The sequence below is a fragment of the Loxodonta africana genome, chromosome 12, assembly GCF_030014295.1.
Source record: "Loxodonta africana isolate mLoxAfr1 chromosome 12, mLoxAfr1.hap2, whole genome shotgun sequence".
Lineage (NCBI taxonomy): Eukaryota > Metazoa > Chordata > Mammalia > Proboscidea > Elephantidae > Loxodonta > Loxodonta africana.
In genome coordinates, this window is record NC_087353.1 from 81,048,299 (window position 1) to 81,073,694 (window position 25,396).

A 25,396-nucleotide genomic window follows, 5' to 3' on the forward strand; every position below is an offset into this window, starting at 1 on the left:
AGAGTTGCCAACACACTCTCCCATGTCCACCTGATTTAATTAGCTCATTCTTCATCAGTATCTCTCTCCCCCCCACTGACCAGTCCTTTTCATGCCTGATGATTTGTCTTCAGGGATGGTTCCTGTCCTGTGCCATCAGAAGTTCTGGGGAGCATTGTCTCTGGGATTCCTCTAGTTGCAATCATACCATTAGGTGTGGTCTTTTAATGAGAATTTGGGGTCTGTATCCCGTTGGTCTCCTGCTCCCTCAGGAGTTGTCTGTTGTGTTCCCTGACAGGGCAGACATCGATTGTGGCCAGGCACCAACTAGTTCTTCTGGTCTCAGGATAATGTAGGTCTCTGGTTCAAGTGGCCCTTTCTGTCTCTTGGGTTCTTAGTTGTCGTGTGACCTTGGTGTTCTTCCTTTGCCTTTGCTCCCGGTGGGTTGAGACCAATTAATGTATTTTAGATGGCCGCTTGTTGGCATTTAGGACCCCAGGCACCACAATTCAAAGTGGGATGCAGAGTGTTTTCATAATAGAATTGTTTTGCCCATTGACTTAGAAGTCCCCTCAAACCAAGTTCCCCAGACCCCAGCCCCTGCTTCGCTGACCTTTGAAGCTTTCATTTTATCTCGGAAACCTCTTTACTTTTAATCCAGTCCAATTAGGCTGACCTTCCTTGTTTTGAGTGTTGTCCTTCCCTTCACCCAAAGCAGTTCCCATCTACAGATTGATCAATAAAAAGCCCTCTCCCTCCCTCCCTCCCTCCCCGCTTTGTAACCACATAAGTATGTGTTGTTTAGATATGTTTTTAACTGACCCAATGCAATGAGGCTACCAAATGTGATCAGGTCATCCTAGGCTAAATTAATGAAAGCATGGGGTTCAGAACCAGGGAGGTGGACTTGGTTGGGTCAGCCCTCACCAGGGAAGAACATTCAGTTCTGGGAGGAAAGTTGCCAAAAGGCAGCATGTTCAGAGGAGACCATCCAGAAGAGTGGAAAGCTCAAAGCCAAATTTATGAGTAACAATTTTATGAACTGGACTTGTTTGGCCAGGAGCAGAGATGACTCAGAAGGAGATGGCTCCCAAACAAGGCTGCAGAGCACTGCAGGGGGAGACTTCAGGAGCCTCAGCTTGCTGCCCCTCCAGAATTCATTCCACTGCAGGCAGCTGGGCCTCCAATGTGTCTGCATCCCCTCTGAGTTCCCTTTCTCACTCCCCTTAGTAACTCTTTTAACTTTCCCCTTTCTTCAAACCTATGGCCTCACCATTTCTTCTCTCGTTTTCACATACGATTTTGTCTTCTTTTCTGAGAAAATTGCTACCAGTAAGAAAAAATTTCTCTGCAACATCAACTAATTAGTATCTGAGCCTATCCTTTCTGCCTTCCTTAGGGTCTTGTGGAAGGAAAGCTTGACTCCTTCTAAGGCTGATTCTTCCCCCTGGGCTCTGGAGCTCATCTTTCAATTTTATTCCTGTTTCTTCAACATGTCCCACTGTGCTGTTGGTTCTCTGTCCTCCTCCTCCTATAAAGAAACCCAAGTCCTTCCTATCCTAAACAACAATGAAGCCTCCCAGTATGTCCACTGGTTGCATCCTTTCCTGTACTCCTGTAATCTCTATACTTCCTCTTCTCCCCCCAGTTTCATGTACGTAAACTCTAGCAAACCTTCAGACCATACCACGGTATGCCAATGCTATTTGAGCTGTTGAAGAATATTAAGTTGAACCATAGGAAACTGTCATTTTGGGGGTATCACCTTTTTTGAGATGTGATTCACATACCATAAAATTCACACATTTAAGTGTATAACTCAATGGTTTTTACTGTATTCACAGAGTTGAATGTTGCATCACCACAATATATTTTAGAACATTTTCATCACCCACCCAAAAACAATTCCATCTGCTTTAGCTATCACCCTCAGGTCCCTAATCTCCCCTAGCCTTGTTGTTGATGTTGTTAGCTTACATCAAGTTGATCTCCCTACTCATGGTGATCCTATATATTAGGCAACCACTAATCCACTTTCTGTCTATAGATTTGCCTGTTCTGGACATTTCATATAAATGAAGTCATATAATCCCATTGCCATCGAGTCGATTCCAACTCATAGCAACCCTAAAGGACATAGTAGAACTGCCCAGTAGGGTTTCCAAGGAGTGCCTGGTGGATACGAACTACTGACGTTTTCGTTAGCAGCCGTAGTTCTTAATGACTACTCCACCAAGGTTTCCAGTCATATAATAGATGATCTTTTATGAATGACTTCTTTCACTTAGCATAATGATTTCATGGTTCACCCATGTCGTAGCAGGTATCAGCACTTTATTCCTTTTTATCAATGACTAATATTTCATTATACAGATATACCATGTTTTGCTTATCCATTCATCTGCTGATGAACAATTGAGTTGTTTCTACCTTTTAGCTATTATAAATAAAGCCATTATGAACATTTATATGCAGACATTTATGTAGACATATCTTTTCAGTTCTCTTGGGTATATACCTAGGAGTGGAATTGCTGGATTGCATGGTAACTATATGTTTAACTTTTTGAGAAACTGCCAGACTGTTTTTCAAAGTGGCTGCATTGTTTTAGTTTCCCACCAACAGTACATGAGAGTCCTAATTCCTCCACATTCTTGTCACCACTTCTTATTATCTTTTTTATTATAGCCATTCTAGTGAGTATGAAGTGATATCTCATTGTGGTTTAGATTGCATTTCCCTGATGACTAATGATATTGAACATTTTGCTTATTGGCCATTTATTTATCTTCTTGGCAGAAATGCCTATTCAAATTCTTTGCCCATTTTTAAAATTGAGTTATGGGTCTTTTTCATTATTGAGTTGTAAGATTTCTTCATATTTTCTAGATACGAATCCCTCATCAGATATATGATTTGCAAATATTTTATCCCATTCTATGGGTTGTTTTTTCATGCTGTTTTTCAGTGTTCTTTGATGCACAAAAGTTCCTAGTATTAATGAGTTCCAATTTATCTTTTTTTTCTTTTGTTGCTTGTGCTTTTGATGTCATATCTAAGAAATCACTGCCAAATCCAAGGTCATGACAACTTACCCCTACATTTTCTTTTAAGAGTTTTAGCTCTTATATATAGGTCTTTGGTGTGTTCTGAGTTAATTTTTGTACACAGCGTGAGGTAGGGGTCCAACTTCTTCCTTTTGCATGTGGATATCCAGTTATCCCAGCACCATCTGCTGAAAAGACTATTCTTTCCCCTACTGGATTGTTTTATCACCCTTGTTGAAGGTGAATTAACTGTAATCATGAGGGTTTATATCTGGATTCTCAATTCTGTTTCGCTGATCTATATGTCCATTGTTATGCCACCATCAAATTTTCCTGATTACTACTGCTTTGTAATAAGTTTTGGAATCAAGAAGTGTGAGTCCTTCAAGTTTGTTCTTCCTTTTCAAGATTGCTTTTGCTATTCTTGGTTCCTTGAGTTTCTGTATGAATTTTAAGGGTCAGCTTGCCAATTTTTACAGAAGTCAGCTGGAATTCTAACAGGAATTGTCTTGAATCTGCAGGTCAATTTGGGAGTATTGCCATCTTAACAACATTAGATCTTCCGATCCATGAACATAGGATGCCTTTCCATTTGTTTAGATTTTCTTTAATGAAATTGTTATTTTTCTAGGTCAAAAACAGTTGAATGTTGACAATTTAGTATGGTCCAACCTCATATGTAAAGGAAGTCTTTCAGATTTTTCCAAAAACCAGCATAATGTTGATACAAAAACCAGAATCCAGTGGAACCTTAAAACCATAATGTACCACAGCCTGTTAACAATGATGGTGGTGATTTCCTGTGAGGAAGTGAGTGGATGCAGATTGGGAGGGGTATGAGAGGAGCTTCTGGGCATGGATGTGTTCACTTTTGTCGTAGGTCATCCAACTGTATTTTTCTGAATACATGTTATACTTCCATAAATGAATAAGTTTACTTAAAAAAAAAAAAAGCCCACCACAACAAGTTGGGTTATTCCAGGAATGCAGTGTTAATGACTTATACTTATGTAGTATTAATTATGAATCAAACCCCTTTCCCCCCTCAAAAAAAAAAAAGAACCCCACTGCTGTTGAGTTAATTGTGGCCCATACAAACCCTATAGGACCAAGTAGAACTGCCCCATAGGGACTCAAACTGCCTATCTTTTGGTTAGCAGCCTGAGCTCTTAACCACTGCACCACCAAGGATTTTATTATGAGCCAGGGACTGTTAAAGGGACCTTATATGCTTTACTCATTAAAATTTTGCAACAACTCCATGAGTTAGATATTATTGTCAACTGTGTTTCACAGAAAAGGCAACAAAGGCAAAAAGAGGTCACACAGAGAATAAGTGGCTGAGCTGGAATTTGAACCCAGCCAGTTTAGCCCCTTATTTCTGTAAGATAAAAAACCAACCCATTGCCGTCAAGTCGATTCCAATTTATAGCGACCCTATAGGACAGAGTAGAACTGCCAGGAACAAGATAAGAAAATTAATATTGCCACCATTATTTTAACATGGAACCCTGGTGGTGAAGTGGTTAAGCATTTGGCTGCTAACAAAAAGGTCGGCAGTTCAAATCCACCAGCTGCTCCTTGGAAACCCTACGGGACAGTTCTACTCTGTCCCGTTGGTTCGCTATGAGCCTGAATCAACTTGATGGCAATGGGTTATTATTTAACATTGTTCTAGATGTAAACCCAAAAACCAAACCCATTGCCATCGAGTCAATTCTAACTCATAGTAACCCAATAGGACAGAGTAGAACTACCCCATAGGGTTTCCAAGGAGTAGCTGGTAGATTCGAACTGCCGACCTTTTAGTTAGCAGTCAACGTCTTAACCACTGTGCCACCAGGGCTCTGTTCTAGATGTACCAAGATAAAAATAAGTTTAGGAATTACAATATGAAGACAATATAATTAGCATTTGCAGGTAACATGATTGCATAGCTGGACAACCCCAGAGAATCATGAGAAGATCTCTTATAAACAATGAATTAAGTCAACAAGGTAGTTGACTTAACCACTGTGCCATTCAATCAACAATTAAGTCAACAAGCTGGTTGACTTAATTGACAACAAGGCTCAAAACTAATATCCAAAATCCATAACATTTCTATATTTCGGAGCAAAGCTAGAAAACAAAATGGGAGAAAAGATTGTAATTAAAAATAGCAATGACCACCACTATTACTACATCAGTACCGCCAAAAACGAAGGAACATGGAAGAAGAAACAAATGGAAATATACCCTGTTCTTCAGTCAAAACACCTAATAATGTAAAGATGCATATTCTCCCTAAATTAATATTTACTTTTAATTTTATACCAATAAAAATACATTATGTGTTTTTGGAAGTAGACTTACTGAGTCTAGAGTTCAAATGGAAAAATAAGCAAGGCTAGCCAGAAAAATCCTGAAAAAGGAAGGTAATTAAAAAAAAGGATTAACCCTGGCATGTATTCAAACATACTATAAAGCTACATTTATGCAAAAAAAAAAAAAGGTTGGTGCTGGTACACAAAGAGAAAGGGCACGTTAAAGAAACAGAGGAGGAGCTAGAAATAGACCTAAATACATTTGGGAAACAAATAAATGGTAAAGCTAGTATTTCAAATTAAAAAAAGAAATTTTACAGTATTATAGTTGATGTTGGGCTAATTTGGCTAGCAATTTGGAAAAACAAGTTAATGCTAGATGCCTGTCTGATTCCTTACACCAAATAAATTCTGGAAGGATAAACAATTTAAATGTAAACAAATGAAGTGCGGGGGGAGAACATGAGGAAATATATATATATATTCCTACACATACACATATAATTTTGACTTAGAGAAGATCTTTCTAAGCAAGACACAAAACTCAGAAGCTAGAAAGGAAAAATTGGCTGCATAAAATTTAAAATTGCTGCACAGAATAAAAATATCACAGACTAAGTTAACAGGTAGGTAACAAGCTAGAAAGAATGTTTTTACCAACCAGACTACAGACCAAGAACAAATTTCCTTAACATACAAAGAGCTCTGATACATTAAAAAAAAAAAGGAAAAATATGAACAGCTTAAAAATTGGACAAAGTCTATGGAGATACAGCTCACAAAAAAGAAATACAGATGGCTTATGAACACATAAAATGTTTCCCTAAGTTACTAGTGACTAAAGAAATGCAAAAAATGCAATTTAAGATTACAGATTGTCAAAGATGAAAGTGTCTAATGAAACATATAATGAGTAAGAGGAAACAGGCGCTTTCATAAATTGTTGGTCAGAGCGTAAATTGGCACGATCCCATTGAATGACAATTCAACAATATTTTATCAACATTTTAAAATGTTCATATCTTTGACATTTAAAATGTTCATATCCACTTCTATGAGTCTATGCCACAGGTATCTTGAATACATGAGCAAAGGTGTAAATAGAAAATTTTTTTAAAAAACAATCACAAACTTACAGAAAAGTTGGAAGTACAGAAAAATAACTTTTCCCGCTGAACCAGTTGAGAGTTAAATTCCTGGCACAATGCCACAGCATCCTGGAATAAATGAGTGTATGTTCCCTACAAGCTGGGACATTCTCCTACTTAACCTCAATACAATAATTGAAATCAGGAAATTCACATTGATACCATCTAATCCCAAATCCCCTTCAAGACTACAATTATCCTAATGCCTTTTTAGCAAAGGGATCCGGTTTAGAATCAAGCATTGCATTTAGTTGTCATACCCCTTTAGCCCTTTAGTTGTCTTCAACCAGGAGCACTTCCTCTGTCTTGCCTTGACTGTCATAATGTTGACACTTTAAAAAAGAAAAAAATGTTGTCAGTTGCTCTCAAGTCAGCTTCAACTCATGGTGACCCCAGCTACAACAGAACAAAACGTTGCCTGGTCCTGTACCATCTTCACGATGGTATGCTTGAGTACACTATTGCAATCATCGTGTATTTTGAATGCCTTCCAGCCTACTGGGCTTGTCTCCCAGCACTGTATCTGTTATGGATTTAATTGTGTTCTTCAAAAATGTGTGTTGTAACTCCTAACCTCTATCCTGTGAGAGAGCCCTGGTGGCACGCTGGTTAAGTGCTTGACTGCTAACCGAAAGTTCAGTGGTTTGAACCCAGCAGCCGCTCCTCAGGAGAAAGATGTGGCAGCCTGCTTCTGTAAAATTTTACAGCCTTGGAAACCCTAAGGGGCAGTTCGGCTCTGTCCTGTAGGGTTGCTAAGAGTAGGAATTGGCTCCACAATGGGATTGGGTTTTTTTTGTTTTGTCTTGCTTATGCCAGTGGTTATAGTCCCATTTGGGAATGAGTTGTCTTTGTTATATTTATAAGGCAGGATTAGTGTAGGGTGTGTCTTGAGTCAATACCTTTTGAGACGTAAAAGAGATTAAACAAGCAAGTGAGCTAGCAGAGATTGGGGAAGAGAGATGCCAAGCCACATGGAGACTGCCCAGGAGCAGAAGCTCAGAGACAAGGACGTTCCTCCAGAGCCAGCAGAGAGAGAAAGCCTTTCCCTAGAACTGGAACCCTGAATTCAGACTTCTAATCTCCTAAACTCTGACAAAATAAATTTCTGTTTGCTAAAGCCACCCACTTGTGATATTTCTGTTACAGCAGCATTAGGTAACTAAGACAAAATCAGACAATACTCTGTTGGGTTTTCATTGGCTAATTTATGGACGTAGAGCATCCAGCTTTTCTTCCTATCTTTCTTAGTCTAGAAGCTCTGCTGAAACCTGTCCACCATAAGGACCCAAGTTGGTGTTTGAAATACTGGTGGCATAGCTTCCAGCATCATAGCCATGTTGTGTATACCAATAGTCATTCCTTTTTATTGCTGAGTAGTATGCCATTGTGTGAGTATACCACGATTTATTTTTATTGATGGACATTTGGGTTGTTTCTAATTTTTGAATATGACAAATAAAGCTTCTATGAACATTCATGCATAAGTCTTTGCATGGACAAATGCTTTCATTTATTTTGGGTAAATACCTGGGAGTGCACTGTATGATAGGTGTGTGTTTAACTTTTTAAGAAACTACCAAAAAGGTTTTCCAAAGAAATTTTATAATTTTACGATCCCATTAGCAGTGTTTTTATATGTGGGACTATGATCCATGTTGACTATGATCCATTTTGAGGTACTATTGAGGTACCATTTTTTTCATATAAATATTCAGTAACATTTCTTAAAATACTGGTCTCACTAAATTGTTTTTGCACACTTTGTTGAAATAATTTCACTGTATGTATATAAGTCTATTTCTGGACTCTCTGCTCTTGTTACATCGATCTGTTTATCTATCTTGATGCCAATACTACACTGTCATCTTTATGATAAATCTTCAAATCAGTTAGTCTACATCCCCCAATTTTAGTCTTCTTTTTCAAAGTTGTTTTGACTATTCTCTGTCCTCTACATTTCACTATGGGTTTTAGAATAAGACTGCCAATTTTTATTTAAAAAAAAAAAGCCTGCTAGAGGTTTGACTGAGATTGCATTGAATCTATAGGTCGATTTGGGGAGAATTGGCATCTTAACAATACTGAGTCCATCAGCACAGCATAACTCTCCACTTTATGATTTATGTAATCTTTAATATCATTCAGTTATGTTTTATAGTTTTCAGTGTACGGGTTTTATACATTCTGTCAGATTTATCCCTAAGTATTTCATTGTATTTTTTTATGTCATTCAAAACAGTTGTATTTTTAAATTTCCATTTCCTATACAGCATGCTATTTTATAGAAATGCAGTTGATTTTTATGTTGTTTTCGTATCCTGTAACCTTACTAAACTTACTTTTTAGCTCTAGTAGCTTTTTACTAGATTGCATAGGATTTTCAACATAGATGATCATGCCATCTGTGAATAAAGACAATTGTATTTCTTCCTTTCCACTCTTGTGCACTGGCTCTAACCTCCTGAGCAATGATGAACAGAACTGGTTAGGGCAGACATTTTGTCTTGTTTCTGATATTAAAGTAAAAGAATTCAGTATTTCATCATTAAGTATTGTCTTAGGCTGGGTTCTCTAAAGAAGCAAAACCAGTGCAGGATAGATAGATAGATAGATAGATAGATAGATGGATGGATGGATGGATGGATGGATGGATTGATGTAAAGGAAATGGCTCACACAGTTGTAGAGACTGTAAAGTCCCAAGTCTGTGGATTAGGCTAGAGACTTCTGACTCACAGAGCCGAAGGGGCTGGTGAATCCAAGATCGGAAGGTCAGATAGCAGGCCTCTGGCTCACAGGCTGTGGAGGCCTATGAATCCCAAGATTGGTAGGTAAGCCGCTAGCTCAAAAGCCAAGAACAGCCCCAGGACAGGAACCATTCCCGAAGACAACTCATCAGACATGGAAGGGACTGGACAATGGGTTGGAGAGAGATGTTGATGAAGAGTGAGCCACCTGTATCAGGTGGACACTTGAGACTGTGTTGGCATCTCCTGTCTGGAGGGGAGATGGGAGGGTAGGAAACTGGCAAAATTGTTACGAAAGGAGAGGCCAGAAGGGCTGACTCATTAGGGGGAGAGTAAGTGGGAGTATGGAGTAAGGTGTATATAAGTTTATACGTGACAGACTGACTTGATTTGTAAACGTTCACTTAAAGCTCAATAAAAATTATTTAAAAAAAAGCCAAGAACAGATGAATGGGAGCCAACTGCAGGATCCAGAGCGAGCAAAAGCCATTCAGCCATGCCAGAAAGTCCATTTATGTTAGATGCAAGCCACACCCCCAAGGAATATCCCTTTCAACTGACTGGCTGCTCACAACAGATTTCATCATGGAGGTGATCACATTATGTCAGATCTGATTATGGAAGTGATTACATCATTAAAAAGCCAAACTACATCATAACTGCCAAACCACTGAGGAAACATGGCCCAGCCAAGTTGACATATAACTTTAACCATCACAATCCACCCCTTGTCAGCTTGGCAGCTGTACACATCTCCTTAAACCATACAGAATCTCTGAAAAAAGGCAATTGTAAAGTCATACTTGTGCCTAACATGATACAACTAACATGCATAAAACTGAAAATGCACTAGCCCTGTTTACATCTTATATTTTATAAATGAAGAAAACAGAAATAATCGATGGACACGTACAAGGGAAAAATAACCCAAAAATACTCATAACAATTAAAGTCCTTGTTTCTGCAACTAGTCACATGGTCGTAACTGGTATTTAGAACTACCTTCTTCCACCACCCATTCAGTATTTCCTTTGCCCTCAGCAAGCACCTCAGCTGGTTGTGTTTCTTTGCCTAGTGGGGTGACCTGAATCTTCATTCCTGAAAGTTCTGGGCTGTTCATTAGTAGTCATGTCAGAATTGGGTTGCTGTAGTTTTCCATTGATTTTGATCACAAGGAACGATAGTACTAAGAGATGTCCTAAGGGATCTCCTGTATTCCAGACATGCCATTCTTTATTTCCATTATGTAATATCAATCTAATTTCCCCTTGGTAATCAGGATCAATCACACCAGCTGATATGGTAACTCCCTTCTTTGCCTGTTGATCTAGAGGCATGAGGAGCCCAAAGTGGCTGGGTAGCATTCTTAACTTCCAGTTGAATGGACTCAGTGTTTTATCTCCTAGAGGGAGCATTTCTCCCTTTGGAAATATTACCTCCACTTTAATTTTCTGAAAAAGTTTGGTAGAAATGGTATTATTTATTCATAAACATTTCACAGGATTAATGAAGCCATCTGGACCTGGAGTTTTCTTTGTGGGAAGGTTTTTAACTACAAAATAAAAATTTTTAGTAGACATAAGACTATTCAGGTCATCTTTTTTTCTTAAGTGAGTTTTTATAGTTTATGTCTTTCAAGAAATTTGTTCATTTAACTGAGTTTAATTTTTTGGTACAAACTTGTTCATTATGTTTCCTTATTTTTATTTTACTGTCTGTAGGATCGGTAGTGATATCGCATCACTTATTTCTGATATTACTACTTTTTGTCTTCTATTTTCCCTGATCAGTCCAGCTAAAAGTTTATGAATTTTCTTAATCTTCTGCGAGGACTAGTTTTTTGTTTCATTGATTTTCTCTATTATTTTTCTGTTTAACTTATTCCACTCTGATCTTTATTATCTGCTTTATTCTTTTTATTGTGAGTTTCATTTGCTCTTCTGCTAGATCCTTAGAGTAGAAACTGAGGTCGTTGATTAGAGACCTTCTTCTCCAATATAGATGATTAGTGCTATAATTATCCCTCTAAATACTGCATTAGCTGCATTCTCCAATTTTTGGTATATCTTCATTTTATTAAAATTATTCATACATTCTAATTTCCATATTGATTTATCCTTTGACCCATGGGTCATTTATAAGTGTGTTATTTTGTTTCCAAATATTTGAGGATTTTCCAAATCTCTTTCTGTTATTAATTTCTAATTTTATTTCACTGAGGTCTGAGAACACTCTTTATATAATTAAAATCCTTTCTAGTTTAGTGAGACTTGTTTTATAGCTCAAGTATTGTCTATTTTGGTAAATGATTTGTGTACAATCAAGAATAATGTAGTGAATATAGAATATACAGATGAAATTTATGAGCAACAAGAATGGTTTAGGCTGTTGGAAATGTAAACTGGTATAACCATTTTAGAAAACTCTTTGGCAGTTTCTTGTTTAGTCAAATATATAGTTATCCTAAGAGTCACCAATTCTAGTCTTAGGTATTTATCTAAGACATATAAAAACATATGTCCATTGTCCTCAAAAAAGATTTACATAAGAATGTTCATAGCAGATTTATTCATAATAGTCCAAAACTGTAAACAATTGAAATGTCCATCATCAGGAGGATGGGTAAACAAACTGTGATACATTCATCAAATGGAATACTTCTCAACAATAAAAAGTAATGAATCACTGACACATGGTATAATATTAATGACTCTCACAGACATTATGCTCAGCAAGAGAAGCCAGACATAAAAGGGTATGCACTGCGTGATTCCATTTATATGGTGTTCTAGCCCAGACCAGTACTAAGTTATGATGATTTTAACCAGAAAAGTGGTTGTCTGGTGTCAGGGGAGTGAATGATTGAAAAAGGGCACAAGGGAATTTTCTGGGGGTGATAACAATGCTCTATATATTGTTTGTGGTGTTGGTTACGTGGGTTTATTAATTTGTCAAAAGAAAGGAAGAGAAGAGTGAATCTGTGGAGCTATCAGGGTATCCTGGGGGTGGTAGTAGTGGTACTAGAGAATCAGAGGAAGGGAAAGATAAGAGAGAAGTTAGGAGACAAAATAACTTGCTAATGTATTGAATGAGGCAGAGGGAAATCAAGGATGACTGTTTGATTTCTAGCTGAGGGATCTTAGTGACTGGTAATGTTATTGTTGACAAGGAAAAGACCAGGAAAGGGACAGATTTGTGGAGGGAAATAAGAAAGCTAATTTTAACATGTCAGTCTGAGATGCCTGAGAGGCATTGTTTGGCCCCATTATATTATATTCTTTTTGTTTTCCTTTCTACTTTGCTGGTTTCTTTATTACTTCCTCGGAGTGTCAGAGTTCCTCAGGACTCATTCCTCAGCTCTCTTCTCACTCCATAGCAGTGGTTCTTAATAAAGTAGTAGTTCAGCACTCCCCAGAGAGTTTGACATGTTGAAGTGTTTTTGGTTGTCATAATGAAGGGGATCATACTATTAAGGTTCAGTGGATGGGGGCCATAGGTGCTAGACAGGGATGGACCCACAAAATGGAGAACTTCCCCTCTTACTGGACATTCACATAGGCGAAAGGCATATGGATAATTATCTGAGGACTTAACTCCTTGTTTTGCAGTTTAACATACCCTAAAATTTCCGGTAATGCAATTACCACATAAATTGATGGAGAATTGTTTTGTAATTGTTTAGAAATTGTTCTCTGTTCCAGAAAAATTACATCCCCAACAAGACTATAGTTCTTGGTGTGTGAGTAACCAATTAAACACTGCTGTGTCAGCCTGCATTCATAGTAGCATTTCTACATGTACGTGCCAGCATCTGCCTACTTCACTATGTCTTTCAGTATAGTCCACTCTTAGCATTTGCATATTGTGAGACATTTTATTTTATCACAGTTAAAAACCAAAAACCCATTACTGTCGAGTTGATTCTGACTCATGGCAACCCCATGTGTTACAGAGTAGAACTGCTCCATAGGTTTATTTTTGGCTGTAATCTATACAGAGGCAGATCACCAGGGCTTTCTTTCCACAGAGTCTCTGGGTGGGTTTGAACAGCCAGTCGTTAGGTTGGCAGCTGATCACAAACTGCTTGTGCCATTTCCCTTTTATTTCTGCTTTGTATTAGCGGTAAGTCATATGTGCATTTTGAAATTATGTGTCTAATATTATCACTTTAGTAAAGGGGGTGCAGGTGTGACCCAGCCATCCCAAACCTAGATATATATATAAACAAAAGAATTGAAAGCAGGGACACAAACAGAAACTTGTACACCAATGTTTATTGCAACAGTGTTCACGATAGCTAAAAGGTGGAAACAACCTAAATGTCCAACAACAGATAAATGGATAAACAAAATGTGGTACATACATACAGTGGAATATTGCTCAGCCAAAAAGAGAAATGAAGTTTACACGCACGTTATAACATGGATGAATACTTAAAACATTATGCTGAGTGAAATAAGTCAGTCACAAAAAGACAAATATTACACTATCCCATTTACATGAAATAGGCAAGTATATAGAGACCAATTCTAAAAAGCAAAGCTATCATATCACTCTGATGACTAAGGTTCGCCTGACCCAAGCCATGGTCTTTTCAATCACCTCATATACATGCGAAAGCTGAACAATGAAAAAAGAAAACAGAAGAATTGACGGGACTTGAATTGTGGTGTTGGCAAAGGATATTGAGTACACCATGGACTGCCAGAAGAATGAACATCAGTCTTAGAAGAAATAAAACTGAAATGTTCCTTACACGTGAGGATGGTGAAACTTTGTCTTGCTTACTTTGTACATGTCAGGAAAGACCAATCTCTAGAAAAGGACAGCAAGTTTGCTAATTAAAGCATTGGCAAAATGAGGGAAACCCTCAAAGAGATGGGTTGACATGATAGCTGCAACAATGGACTCAAACATATCAAAGATGGAGAAGATGGTGTAGGACCTGGCAATGCTTCGTTCTGTTATATACAAGGTTGCCATGAGTCACAGCAGACTGGACTGCAACTATCAACAACAACAGTAAAGACCAAAGTTTATTAGTGGCTACCAGGGAAGAGAGGGGGAATGAGTGTCTGTTTAGGGGGCACTGAGTCTCTGTTAATGGTGGTGGAATAATCTGGAAAGGGATGGTGGTGATAGTTACACAACATGATGAACATAATGTCATTGAATTATATGCATAAAAAAATGTTAAATTGGCAAATGTTTTGTTATGTATGCGTATTTTACCACAATAAAAATAAATAATTCAATTTCTATAAAAGGGAGACTGGGGTGCAGCACGTAATATGATCGAGAGAAACAGATTTATAATTTATTAGTGACCTGGGTTTGGAGCCAGATCACTTGGTTTTACTGTGACTTTAAGCAAGTTAGTTACCCTCCTATGTAAAATGGGGATAATATTCCTACCTCACCTGGCTGTATGAGGACAACAATTAATGATTACTTAATATTTATAAGGAAACCCTGGTGGTGTAATGGTTAAGTACTACAGCTGCTAACCGAAAGGTCAGCAGTTCGAAGCCACCAGGCCTTCCTTGGAAACTCTATGGGGCAGTTCTACTGTGTCCTATAAGGTCACTATGAGTTGGAATCAAGTTGACAGCAATGGGTTTGGTTTTGGTTTTTAAGATTTATAAAGCACTTAGATCTTGTGCCTGGCTGGTGCATGTTAAGTACCAAATAAATATTAGTTAAATAGAATCAATACTCTTTCTCCAAAAAATCTTATCCATATTTATGCCTCCAATTTTTGTTTATACATTATTATAGAAAAAAAATCCTAAATTTAAAAATATTCTGAGTCAGCTTTGCCTTAAGAAATACATATATACCTTATGATGGTATTCGGTAAAGCTGGGGAGAAAAAGCAATTCTTAATTTTCCAGGCACGAAGCTAGTCACATACCCTTAAAAAAAAAAAGTTGCTGTCGAGTCAATTCCAACTCATAGTGACCCTATAGAACAGAGTAGAACGCCACCTGGTAGATTCGAACCGCTGACCTTTTGGTTAGCAGCTGTAGCAATTAACCGCTATGCCACCAATGTTTCCAATTTACCTTTACTGGTATGATAAGGTAAAGAGAGGGTTGGAGAATATCTATGTTCTGGTAACCTCAGAAATCAAAGGAAAAAAGAATCCAGGGGACAAAGACAAATGCAGAAAAGATCTTATTTAAGTTTAAATTTGTACAGCCTCTGGTTCACATTATGTTCACTGAGAAGAAGCAAGACATTTTCTGAGATAGTTACAGGTTCTTCCTGAGTTAGTCAATAAAAAAGTTCTTGTAGAACAGATATTCATTGTTACATACAAAGTTTCAAACTGTAAACTTCAACCATCAACCATGAGGCATGCAAAAGATTGTTAGATTCATTTGCTCTATGAAATATGTTTGTTGTAGAAAATGGCATTTGCTTATTTAAACGTACATGTTAATGATACCCATCACTCTATATAGGGCCTTGTTTCTGAGTTTGTTCTTAACTGATTGTGCAAGTAAAAATGGCAGCTCCAGCAGATTTAAATCCAAATACACCATTAAGCCTGTTTTCTTCCACCATGATCACTGGCACTTAAACCTCCAGCCTCAGACCCTTCCTCTGCTATTCCCCAAGCCCCACCTTTGCCTTCTCCTTCATCTTTCACCTCTCAACTGAAGCTTTACATTTTCAAAGAAACCTTCTTTGGCCACGTGGTCTATGTTATGTTCCTTTGTTTAGCACTTTTTCTAGAGCATCATTCCTTTCTTCCTGTGCACTTGTCACAGCTTGTGACTACATACTCTGTTTGATTTTCTAGAAAAATCTGCCTGCGCCACTAAACTTAACCCACTGAGTAGCTCCTCACAAGTGTCAGAGAACCAAACCCTAGTACAGTACCTGGCATATAGTAGATGTTCTATAAATATTTGTTGCATGGCTTAATGAAAGTAGAACTGCCACTTTGTCAGTCTAGGGTACACAGGTGAGATATGGGCTAAAGATATGAATTTGAGAGTCATCAGCATTTAGATAGTATTTAAATGCAAGAGAATGAATGAGATCCCCCATCCCAAAGAGAAAGGGGAGAGAGGGGAAAGTCTGGAATAGAGCAAAGGAAATCTCCAATATTTATTTGGATCTGCAATATTTATTTATTTGCCTCCTAAGCAAAGACTCTCCTTTGCTCCTACTCTCCCCTGGAAGCCACTAATAAATTTTGGTCTGTATTCATTTTCTGAGAAAGGATACAAAAAAGGAATGGCCAATGAGGTAAAACAAAATCCAGGAACATGTGTTATCCAGATAGCTGTCTTAGTTATCTAGTGCTGCTGTAATAGAACTACCACAAGTGGATGGCTTTAACAAAGAGGAATTTATTCTCTCACAGCCTGGGAGGCTAGAAGTCTGAATTCAGGGTGCCAGCTTCAGGGGAAGGCTTTTTGTCTCTGTTGGCTCTGGAGGAAGGCCCTTGTCATCAATCTTTACCTTGTCTAGGAGCTTCTCAGCGTGGAGACCCTGGGTCCAAAGGACACAGTCTGCTCCCAGCTCTGCTTTCTTGGTGCTATGAGGTTCCTCCATCTCTCTGCTTCTTTCTTTTATATCTCAAAAGAGATAACTCCTGTAGATTGCCTCCTGCTTCATTAACATAACTGCCTCTAATCCTGCCTCGTTAACATCATAGAGGTAGGATTTACAACACATAGGGGAATCACAGCAGATGACCAAATGGCGGACAGTCACACAATACTGGGAAGCATAGTCTGGCCAAGTTGACACACATTTTGGGGGAACACAATTCAACCCATAACAATGGTCAAGAAGTATTACTCTCTTAAGAAGGAAGGAGTGATCTGCTGTTGCAAATGCAGCTTAGAAGTGAATCAAAATGAGGACAGAAATGTTACCACTGAGTTCGGCAACTTCAGGGTCATTTGTGACCTTGATCAGAGCACTTTTAGGATATCAGGTGAAAATTAGTGGGGGTAAGGGAGTAAGCAAACAAGAACAGCTTGTGTAGAAAACTTTTTCAAGAAGTTTGGCTGGGAAGGAGAGCAGAAAAAATGGGATTGGGGAGAAATGAGGCATCAAGGGAGGGTTTTTTGTTTGTTTTTTTAAGTGGAAATCACTGGGACATGTTTGTATGATGATGGGAAATATCCAGTGGAACAAGAGACTGATTAGTGAAAAGAAAGGATAACAACAGGAGAAAATCCCTGGGCAAGGAATCAATGTTGGTCTTACATTTTCATTCCTCTTTGACCTAGCCCTATGCCCCAAGATTAAAAGAGATCATTGAAATGTGATGAGCATGACCTCATAGCAAACCCTATATTGTAGTCCAAGACAAAACAAAAACAAAAAACAAGCAAAATAAAAACACCCAAGCCCACTGCTGCCGAGTTGATTCTGACTCAGCCACCGGATAAGACAGAGTAGAACTGCCCCATAGGGTTTCCAAGGCTGTAAATCTTTATGGAAGCAGACTGCCACATCTTTCTCCCTCGGAGTGGCTGGTGGGTTTGAACCACTGACCTTTTGGTTAGTAGCAGAGTACTTAACCACTGCACCACCGGTGCTCCTTTATAATGCAGCTCAGGAGGGGTCATATGAGACATGTTGAGCCATTCTGGATGGACCGTCAAGAAATCATACTCTTTAGCTTTCTTGGGGATGGAAACCCTGGTGGTGTAGTGGTTAAGTGCTACAGCTGCTAAACCAAAGGGTTGGCAGTTCAAATCCGCCAGGCGCTCCTTGAAAACTCTATGGGGCAGCTCTACTCTGTCCTATGGGGACTATGAGTTGGAATTGATTCGACAGCACTGGGTTTGGTTTTTTTTTTTTTGGAGCTGGGATTAGTTGGAGGGTTCCTCAACCTTGGTGCTACTGGCACTTGGGCTGCTTATCATGTGTTGTGGAGAGCTGTCCTGTGCATTGCAGGATGTTTAGCAGAATCCCTGGTCTCTGCTAACAACTCCTTCCCAGTTGTGACAATCAAAAATGTCTTCAGATATTGCTAAATGTCCCTGGGTGGGAGGAAGGGGACAAAAATCACCCCAATTGATGATCACTGAGCTATGCAAACTGTAGAAAGCTGAAAGAAAAAAAAAAAAAACAGCTAATCTTAAGTTGTTTAAATGTTCACAAATATTACTGTTGCCATTGCCTTATCCTATTGTGGTAAGTTATTTATAAACCCGTTAAAAAAATTTTTTTTTTTTTAGCAAGCATATTGTGCTATACATACATGTTTCCATATTTTAACTCCTAAAGAAACACTGTAATATCATTTTTGACATTTAAAGTAGAAAGGATCATGAAGAAAAAAAAAAAAAAAAAAAGAATGACAACAAATATATGAATGGAGTGAATCAACCCTAGCGATGATGGCTGGAAAAGGAAAGTCATTAGCCTTTCTTCGGTGTGCAGTACATTTTACATTTTGTAAACCTAATTATTTTTAAAAAATGCATTTTTTTACAAGTTCACTGTGTAAAACAACAACACAAAAAACTAGATACACTAAAAGAAGATTAAAAATAACTCATGTCAGTTAATATTTTGGTGCATATGTTTTTGAATGTTCTTTCTGCATATTCATTTATTCATTCATTCAATATTTCTTGCACACTTTGCTCAGAGAGTAAGAACTGGACAGTTACAGAACTTTTTGTTTTTCTTGAACGGGAGGGATTTGAGCATGTTTTAAAGGCCAGTGAAAGGGCCTAGTTGAGAAAAAAGAAAATGGTATAATCCATAATCATAGTGAGATGTGAGGTGTCTGTAGAGATACGAAGAAATGGCTTTTAAGCACAGTGCAGGAGTAGTCCTTAGAAGAAACACCATGGTGAGATAATGGGTAGATACACATACACACACACAAACCTATGCATATATGTATCTTATTGTATCTACATGTAGGTCTATGTATCTTACTGTATCTACATGTTTCTTGCAGGGTGAGCTGCTTTGGAACCCACTTTTTTCGCTTCCTTTATAGTAACCATTTCCCCACGTTGTTATTCTTCCTCCTACATCGCTTTTACAGTATCCCAATGCATGCATGCAGCTTAATTTTTAAAGCCACCTCCTAAATGTTGGATATTTTGGTTGTTTACAATTTTTCACTATCATCGATACCATGACCTAACATCTTGATAGTGAATTATTTGTAAATACTCAGAATTGTTTCCTGAGCAAAAATTCGTGCGAGTGGAATTGTTGAGTCAAAGGCTCGGTAAAATTCAGTGGGTAACGAATCATTTCTAAATCTCAGCTCCCTTCGGGTAGGAGGCATCAGAGAAACAGAAAGGTTAAATAACTGGCCCAAGGACAAAAATAATTAGCAAGTGACCAAATTCAAGAGCCGCGCGAGCTCCTCGTACAGCGACAGGGGTAGAATTTGCGGTTTCGGTGAGAGTGTGTGTGTATTTTAGTGGGGGAGGGGACGGGCAGCGGGGAAGGAAACTTGTGTCGCAGCAAAGAAGGAGGAGGGAAGGGGCCCAAGTCAGACAGCAGTCGACCGCGGCGAAAAAGGGTAGGCTTGGCAGGCTCCGCAGCCTTCCCGCCGGGCGCCGAGGAAGCCGTGACTTCCAGGGAGGTCCGGGAAGCGGGGTGGCTGAGCACTTTGCTCCGGCGGTTGCCAAGAGCCTGCCCAGACTGCGGAGCCCGTTGCTAGGGCCTCCATCTTGGGGCCGGTGGCCGCGGCGCCCCCGGAAGGGGTTGCCGAGAGGGGCATTCACTTCCGGTGTGGGGCCCGCGGCGGCGGCGGCGGCGGCGGCGGCGACGGCGGCGGCAGCGGCGGCGGCAGCGGCGGCGGCGGCGGGTCGGTGTAGAAAATGGCGCTGGTGCAGCGTCTCGGGCCTCTCCCCGCGGCGCTGCGGAGGGCTTGAGGCTCGCGAGCCTCGTTCGCCGTGCCCCACTTGCTCGTGCACTTTACACACATGAGGTGAGCGGGGCGGGGGCGGGAGCCACCCTCCGGGCGGGCGGAGCCTGGGGCGCTGCACCAGGGCCCGTGACCGCGGGCGGCGGCGCCGGGCGTCCCCTAGACCTCGGGCCTCGGCGGGAGAGCGCGGGCTGCGCCGCTGCGGAGGCAGGGCGGGCGGGCGGGCGGCCCGGAGGGCGGCGCTGCGCTGCCTGGGCCGGGCCGGGGGCTGCGCCTCGCTCCTGCGGTCTGACCGCAGCCGGGGCTGCAGCCTCGCAGCTTTGTGAGCCCCCGTCCGCGTCCCGCTCCTCTCCCCTCCCCCAGCCGGCCCCGGAGCGAGCCGCTGCCGCAGCGGCTGGGTTTTCACGCGCATCTCGTTTTCTGTTCTCTTCCAGAGAATTGGAAGCTAAAGCTACCAAAGACGTAGAAAGAAATCGAAGCAGGTAAGATGGGCGAGCCTTCCTTCCCCCGTTGCACTAATGGTGTGTTTTCACTCTGGCTTGCCCTTTCTCGGTTTAGAAGTTCCCCGTGTCATTTTCTGTCGCACGCAGGGAACAGACATTCGGGAGGAGCGGCCGGAGGGAATATCGTCTGGAGGGTTTGCGGGGGGGATGCGTAATTACGTGTGTGCCTTTCTGGGGGGGGTGTGAAAAGCAATTCTTGTAAACTTAGTTAAAGCATTCTTATCCTTTTAGAATTTAATTAGGGGACTTGTGCATTAATTACTGTTGTAAATGGTTGCAGGCATTGTGTGACTCATGATTGAGGCGGCCCTTATGGCGGGCTGTCAAACTGTTTTGGCTTCCCCGTTATTAGTTTGTAGCTAAAATTGTTGCCTTTATGAAAAGATACTATGTGTTCGCATTGTTTTTTTTTTTCCTACACATTGTAGTCAGGCGGCTTCTGTTGCGCTGGAAACACTTTTGCCCTTGAACTTTACCAAGCATAAGCTGCGTCTTGTTTTCCTTCGAAACTACATTTGTGGTCTACGTTCGGGGTGTGTTCTTTTTATCAGCTGATAAAATAATTAAAAATCCCCTCCCGGTTAGTGGTTATCCTTCTTATCGGGTTGGAGTGCTTATTGGGCTGGTAGCTTAAATCATCATTATAAAGGGGGCGTTTTGTCTTTAAAATGATGCTTTTATGGAAATGTTTAGCTTTATTGAGCTGTAATTGCTTGAGTATTAGGGCATTGCACTGTATTTAATTAAGTCTTTAACATTCATTTTCTGTCACAATCTTTTCCTTTCTTATTCAGCTTCTCTTTTTGCATCACACTGGGATACTCGGAAACTTCCAGATTAACTAAATCAGTGAACTGGTTTCTTTCGGTTGGACAGAATAAAATAGCATTTCTCCTATCTCAGATCTTAATGTAGTTTGCTCTTGATGATTGTTTATATGGAGGTTATTAGCACAATTCGAATCACCTCAATGTTTTTCCCCAAGTAGAATTGTTACAAATTGCTGGCCTTTTGGATTTTGTAGATTTTAATCTCTTCAGGTGGTCATTAAAGAATTTGTTCAGTTGGTGAAGGTTGAGCATCACTGGCTTACCTAATAAGAGGTTTTCTGGCTACTCAAAATAATTTGGGAATTATTTACAAGAAATTATGCCTCACATCTCTGATTAAGCAACTGTCGGACATTTAAGTAAGCTTTGTTGTCGGAAACTATTAAAGAAATGTTAAAGTATTGAACCATTAAAGTAAGGCAGGTTGAGTTATTAAGGTGTAATTTTAGCAGCAGAAAGGAATTTGGAGTTTGGATCTATTTCTCTTGTTTTTGCTTTGTCAGATAACTATATCAGTATAATCCCTTTGGAGGTTTTCTAGGACTTGGTTAAAAACGCTTTACCACAGATAAATTCCATATCCTATACCGATGGAGTAGAACTTGGAGTCTGCATATCAGCTGTGTATCAGAGTTTGAATCCCAGCTCTGTCACTTACAATGTGACCTTGACTCTTGGCATGTCTCTTAGCCTCTCTGTGCCTAATCTATAAAATGAGAGCTTCGGACCAGCCAGTTACTTGGGTTATATGAAGAGAATTTTAGTGCTGTCCCTGGCCACAGAGAGCATGTCCAATCTCAACTAGAATAAGTACATAAAGAGCTATAACACAGGTAGGTGATGTAGGGGTCAAAATAAGATACCATCTCATTCCTGTATTTGAGAATACTCAGCTGATCAGCAGACACCTACAAAAAGGAAAAGTAAATATCAAGGAGATTGCAAGGCAGTGTATACTGAGGGCTCAGTGAGAAGGGAACATTTCCTAAAGGTTAAAAATATTCTGAGGAGAGAGATGTGATTAGGTGGGCATGTGCTTCCTTTCAACTCCATCCCTAGCTCTTTGCTTCCTTTTTCCCAAATAAGGAGCATATATTAAGGAGCCCTGGTGGTGATGTTTGAACCGGCCAGCCACTTTGTGAGAGAAAGATGTGGCAGTCTACTTTCATAAAGATTCAATCTTAGAAATCCTGTGGGGCAGTTCTACTCTGTCCTGTAGGGTCCCTGAGTCAAAATCGACTCAACGGCAACGGATTTTATATGTCTTTATTCAAAAGTTGGAGCCCTGGTGGCACAGTCGTTAAGAGCTCAGCTGCTGACCAAAAGGTCAGCAGTTCAAATCCACCAGCCACTCCTTGGAAACCGTATGGAGCAGTCGTACTTTGCTTTATAAGGTCGCTATGAATCAGAATCAGCTCGATGGCAGCAAGCTTTTTTTCTTTCTTCAGTTTAGTCAAAAGTCAAAGCATTAGTCTGAATTAATCTAAGAGGCATTTTTTGAGCACCTTCTGTGTTCCAAGAGCGGGACTAGGTATTGGAGAGGGGAAGAATAAAACCACCCACTGCCATCGAGTTGATTCTGACTCATAGCGACCCTATAGGACAGAGTAGAACTGCCCCGTAGAGTTTCCAAGGAGTGCCTGGTGGATTCCAACTGCTGACCTCTTGGTTAGCAGCTGTAGTACTTAACCACTGCGCCACCAGGGTTTCCAGGGGAAGAATGGAAGTAGCTAAATTTAGTTGTTAATTTAATTTAATAATTGTTGAATTATTGACAATCTGCCAGGCACACTTTTCCAAAGACTTTACATGAATTACTTTATCTGATCCTTGCACCACGTTGAGAGTAGATACTATTATCCCTTTTTTACAGATGAAGAATTTGAGGTAGAAAGAGATTAAGTAACTTACAGGAGGCCACACCACTAGAAATTGGAGATGCTGTCTGGCTTTGACCTATGTTATATTGACTTTTATAAAGATGTGGTTCTTACCTTGAAAAATTTGAAAATCTTTTGGGATACAGAACCAACAAATACATGCAGTACTTTTAAATCAGGGTTCTCAACCATTTTGAACTGGATAATACATAATTGTGAGGACTGTCCTATGCATTGTAGAATGTTTAGCAGCATTTGCTAATAGCACCCCCCCCCACCATGTCAGAAATGTCTGCAGATATTTCCACATGTCTCCTGGGGGCAAAATTGTCCCAGTTAAGAGCTACTACATTTTAGATGTTCATATTTTCTGAAGATAACCAGACATTGGATTTATAATATGAAATCTCCAAACCTTTAAATGTTAAGTTGATTTCAGCATGCTTTAATACATTGGAAGCCCAAATCCCACTGTGTGGACCCCCAGTTTGGAAGCTCTGGCCTCTGAATGTCAAAGATGTGTTGGGTGCTGCCATTCTCCTTTTCCTCTGCTAAGCTGCAAATCCTTCTCACGACAGTGTGCCAGGTAGCCGCTCTGAGTTAAACGAAATTGGTCCGAGTGATAAATTTAGTTTACCAACTTAATCCACTACTGCCCATTAATATTGTCACAGTGTGTCAGGATCATGGGCATCAGGAGCGATCATGTCTAGATCAGGTGACGATACAGGCAGTGTAATAATACAGCAGAAGTAAAGGCACAGAATCTGAAATGTATGGGGGTTTTTGAAATAGAGGTGTGTAGTTTAGTACAACTAAAGCAGAAGGGATTTGTAGCAGACTGCTTGGGGCCAGATTTATAGGGTTTTCAGTCTCAGGTTGAGGAGTTTGTACATAAATACACGGATAAACAAACAAAAAAAAACCAAACCAAACCCATTGCTGTTGAGTCGATTCAGACTCATGGCAACCATATGGAACAGAGTAGAACTGCCCCCAGAGGGTTTCCAAGGAGCGGCTGGTGGTTTCGAACTACTGATCTTTTGGTTAGCAGCTGAGCTTTTAACCATTGTGCCATCAGGGCTCCAGCACATGGGTAGTGGGGAGCTATTGCATGCTTTTAGACAAAGCAGTGATGTGATCAGAATAATCTTCTAGGTCAGGATTTGTGATCAGGTATATTTGTGGGAGATCATCTAGATCTAGGCAAGAGGGGTTGAGGACCTGAATTGAGGTGGTGGTAGAAAAGAGGTGAGAGAGTGAGATACTGAGGAGGTGGAATCTGTGGAATTTGACAGCTGATTCTTTGTGGGAAAAAAAAAATTTTTTTTTTTTTTTTCCCACAAGGAGTCTAAATGCTCAGGCGGTCTCCCTCCATCTTGGGTGAGTGGGAAATTGACCCAGCCTCTGAACAGAATGGAGCCCTGGTTGTCTAGTGGTTACGAGCTGGGCTGCTAACCAAAAGGCTGGCAGTTCGAATCTACCAGCTGCTCCTTGGAAACCCTACGAGCCAATCCTACCCTGTTCTATAGGGTTGCTATGAGTCGGATCCACTCAGTGGAAACAGACTTGCTTTTGGTTTGGTTCAGTGGATCTGAACAGAATAGAGATCAGAACAGAAATTGGAGCTTATTTGGGGAGAGAAGGTAAGTTTTATTTCCCAGTCGTAAAAAAAAAAAAAAAAAATCTCTTTTAGAACAACTCAGCTGGTCAGTTAAAAAAAAAAAATTTGGAGGCTATAGCCAGAATCATTGAGTATTTAGAGCTGGACGGGACCTTAGATAAGAGACCAGCCAGTATTCTAAATCCTTCATTTTACAAATGAAAACTATGGGTCAGACAGGTTAAGTAACTTGCTCCCGGTTCTATTCTCTAACAAGTGACAGAGGTGGGATTCAAATAAAGCCTTTTGACTCCAACTAGCCTTCTTCCCAGTGTTTTTTCTTATACTGCACAGTAGAAAAAAAAAAAAAATCAACTTTGGTTTCTCCTTTCTTTCTGAAAAAGTAAGAACAGTTACCTCAATGTATATATTTTTTGCCCATTCTAGTAATGAGTTTAATGTAGGGTATATTGTTGAAAGT

The 25,396-nt window shown here is 40.0% G+C and overlaps 1 protein-coding gene across 15 annotated transcripts in view; it reads left to right on the top strand.

Annotated features, from left to right (window-relative positions):
- Positions 1–25,396, top strand: part of TNRC6A (trinucleotide repeat containing adaptor 6A) — a 236,294-nt gene that overhangs the window by 109,643 nt on the left and 101,255 nt on the right. For 8 of the 15 annotated variants that reach the window (XM_023558844.2, XM_064295714.1, XM_064295715.1 and 5 more), the window contains exons 1-2: positions 20,043–20,162; positions 20,534–20,581. Coding sequence is in view for 4 of the 15 variants with exons in the window: in XM_023558848.2 (XP_023414616.2) it covers positions 20,158–20,162; positions 20,534–20,581 (53 nt within the window). In the remaining 11 variants the exon portion in view is untranslated. Of the gene's footprint in view, positions 1–19,690; positions 19,752–20,042; positions 20,163–20,533; positions 20,582–25,396 lie in introns of those variants that run through there. The other 7 variants (XM_023558847.2, XM_023558846.2, XM_064295709.1 and 4 more) reach the window with 5 other exon arrangements.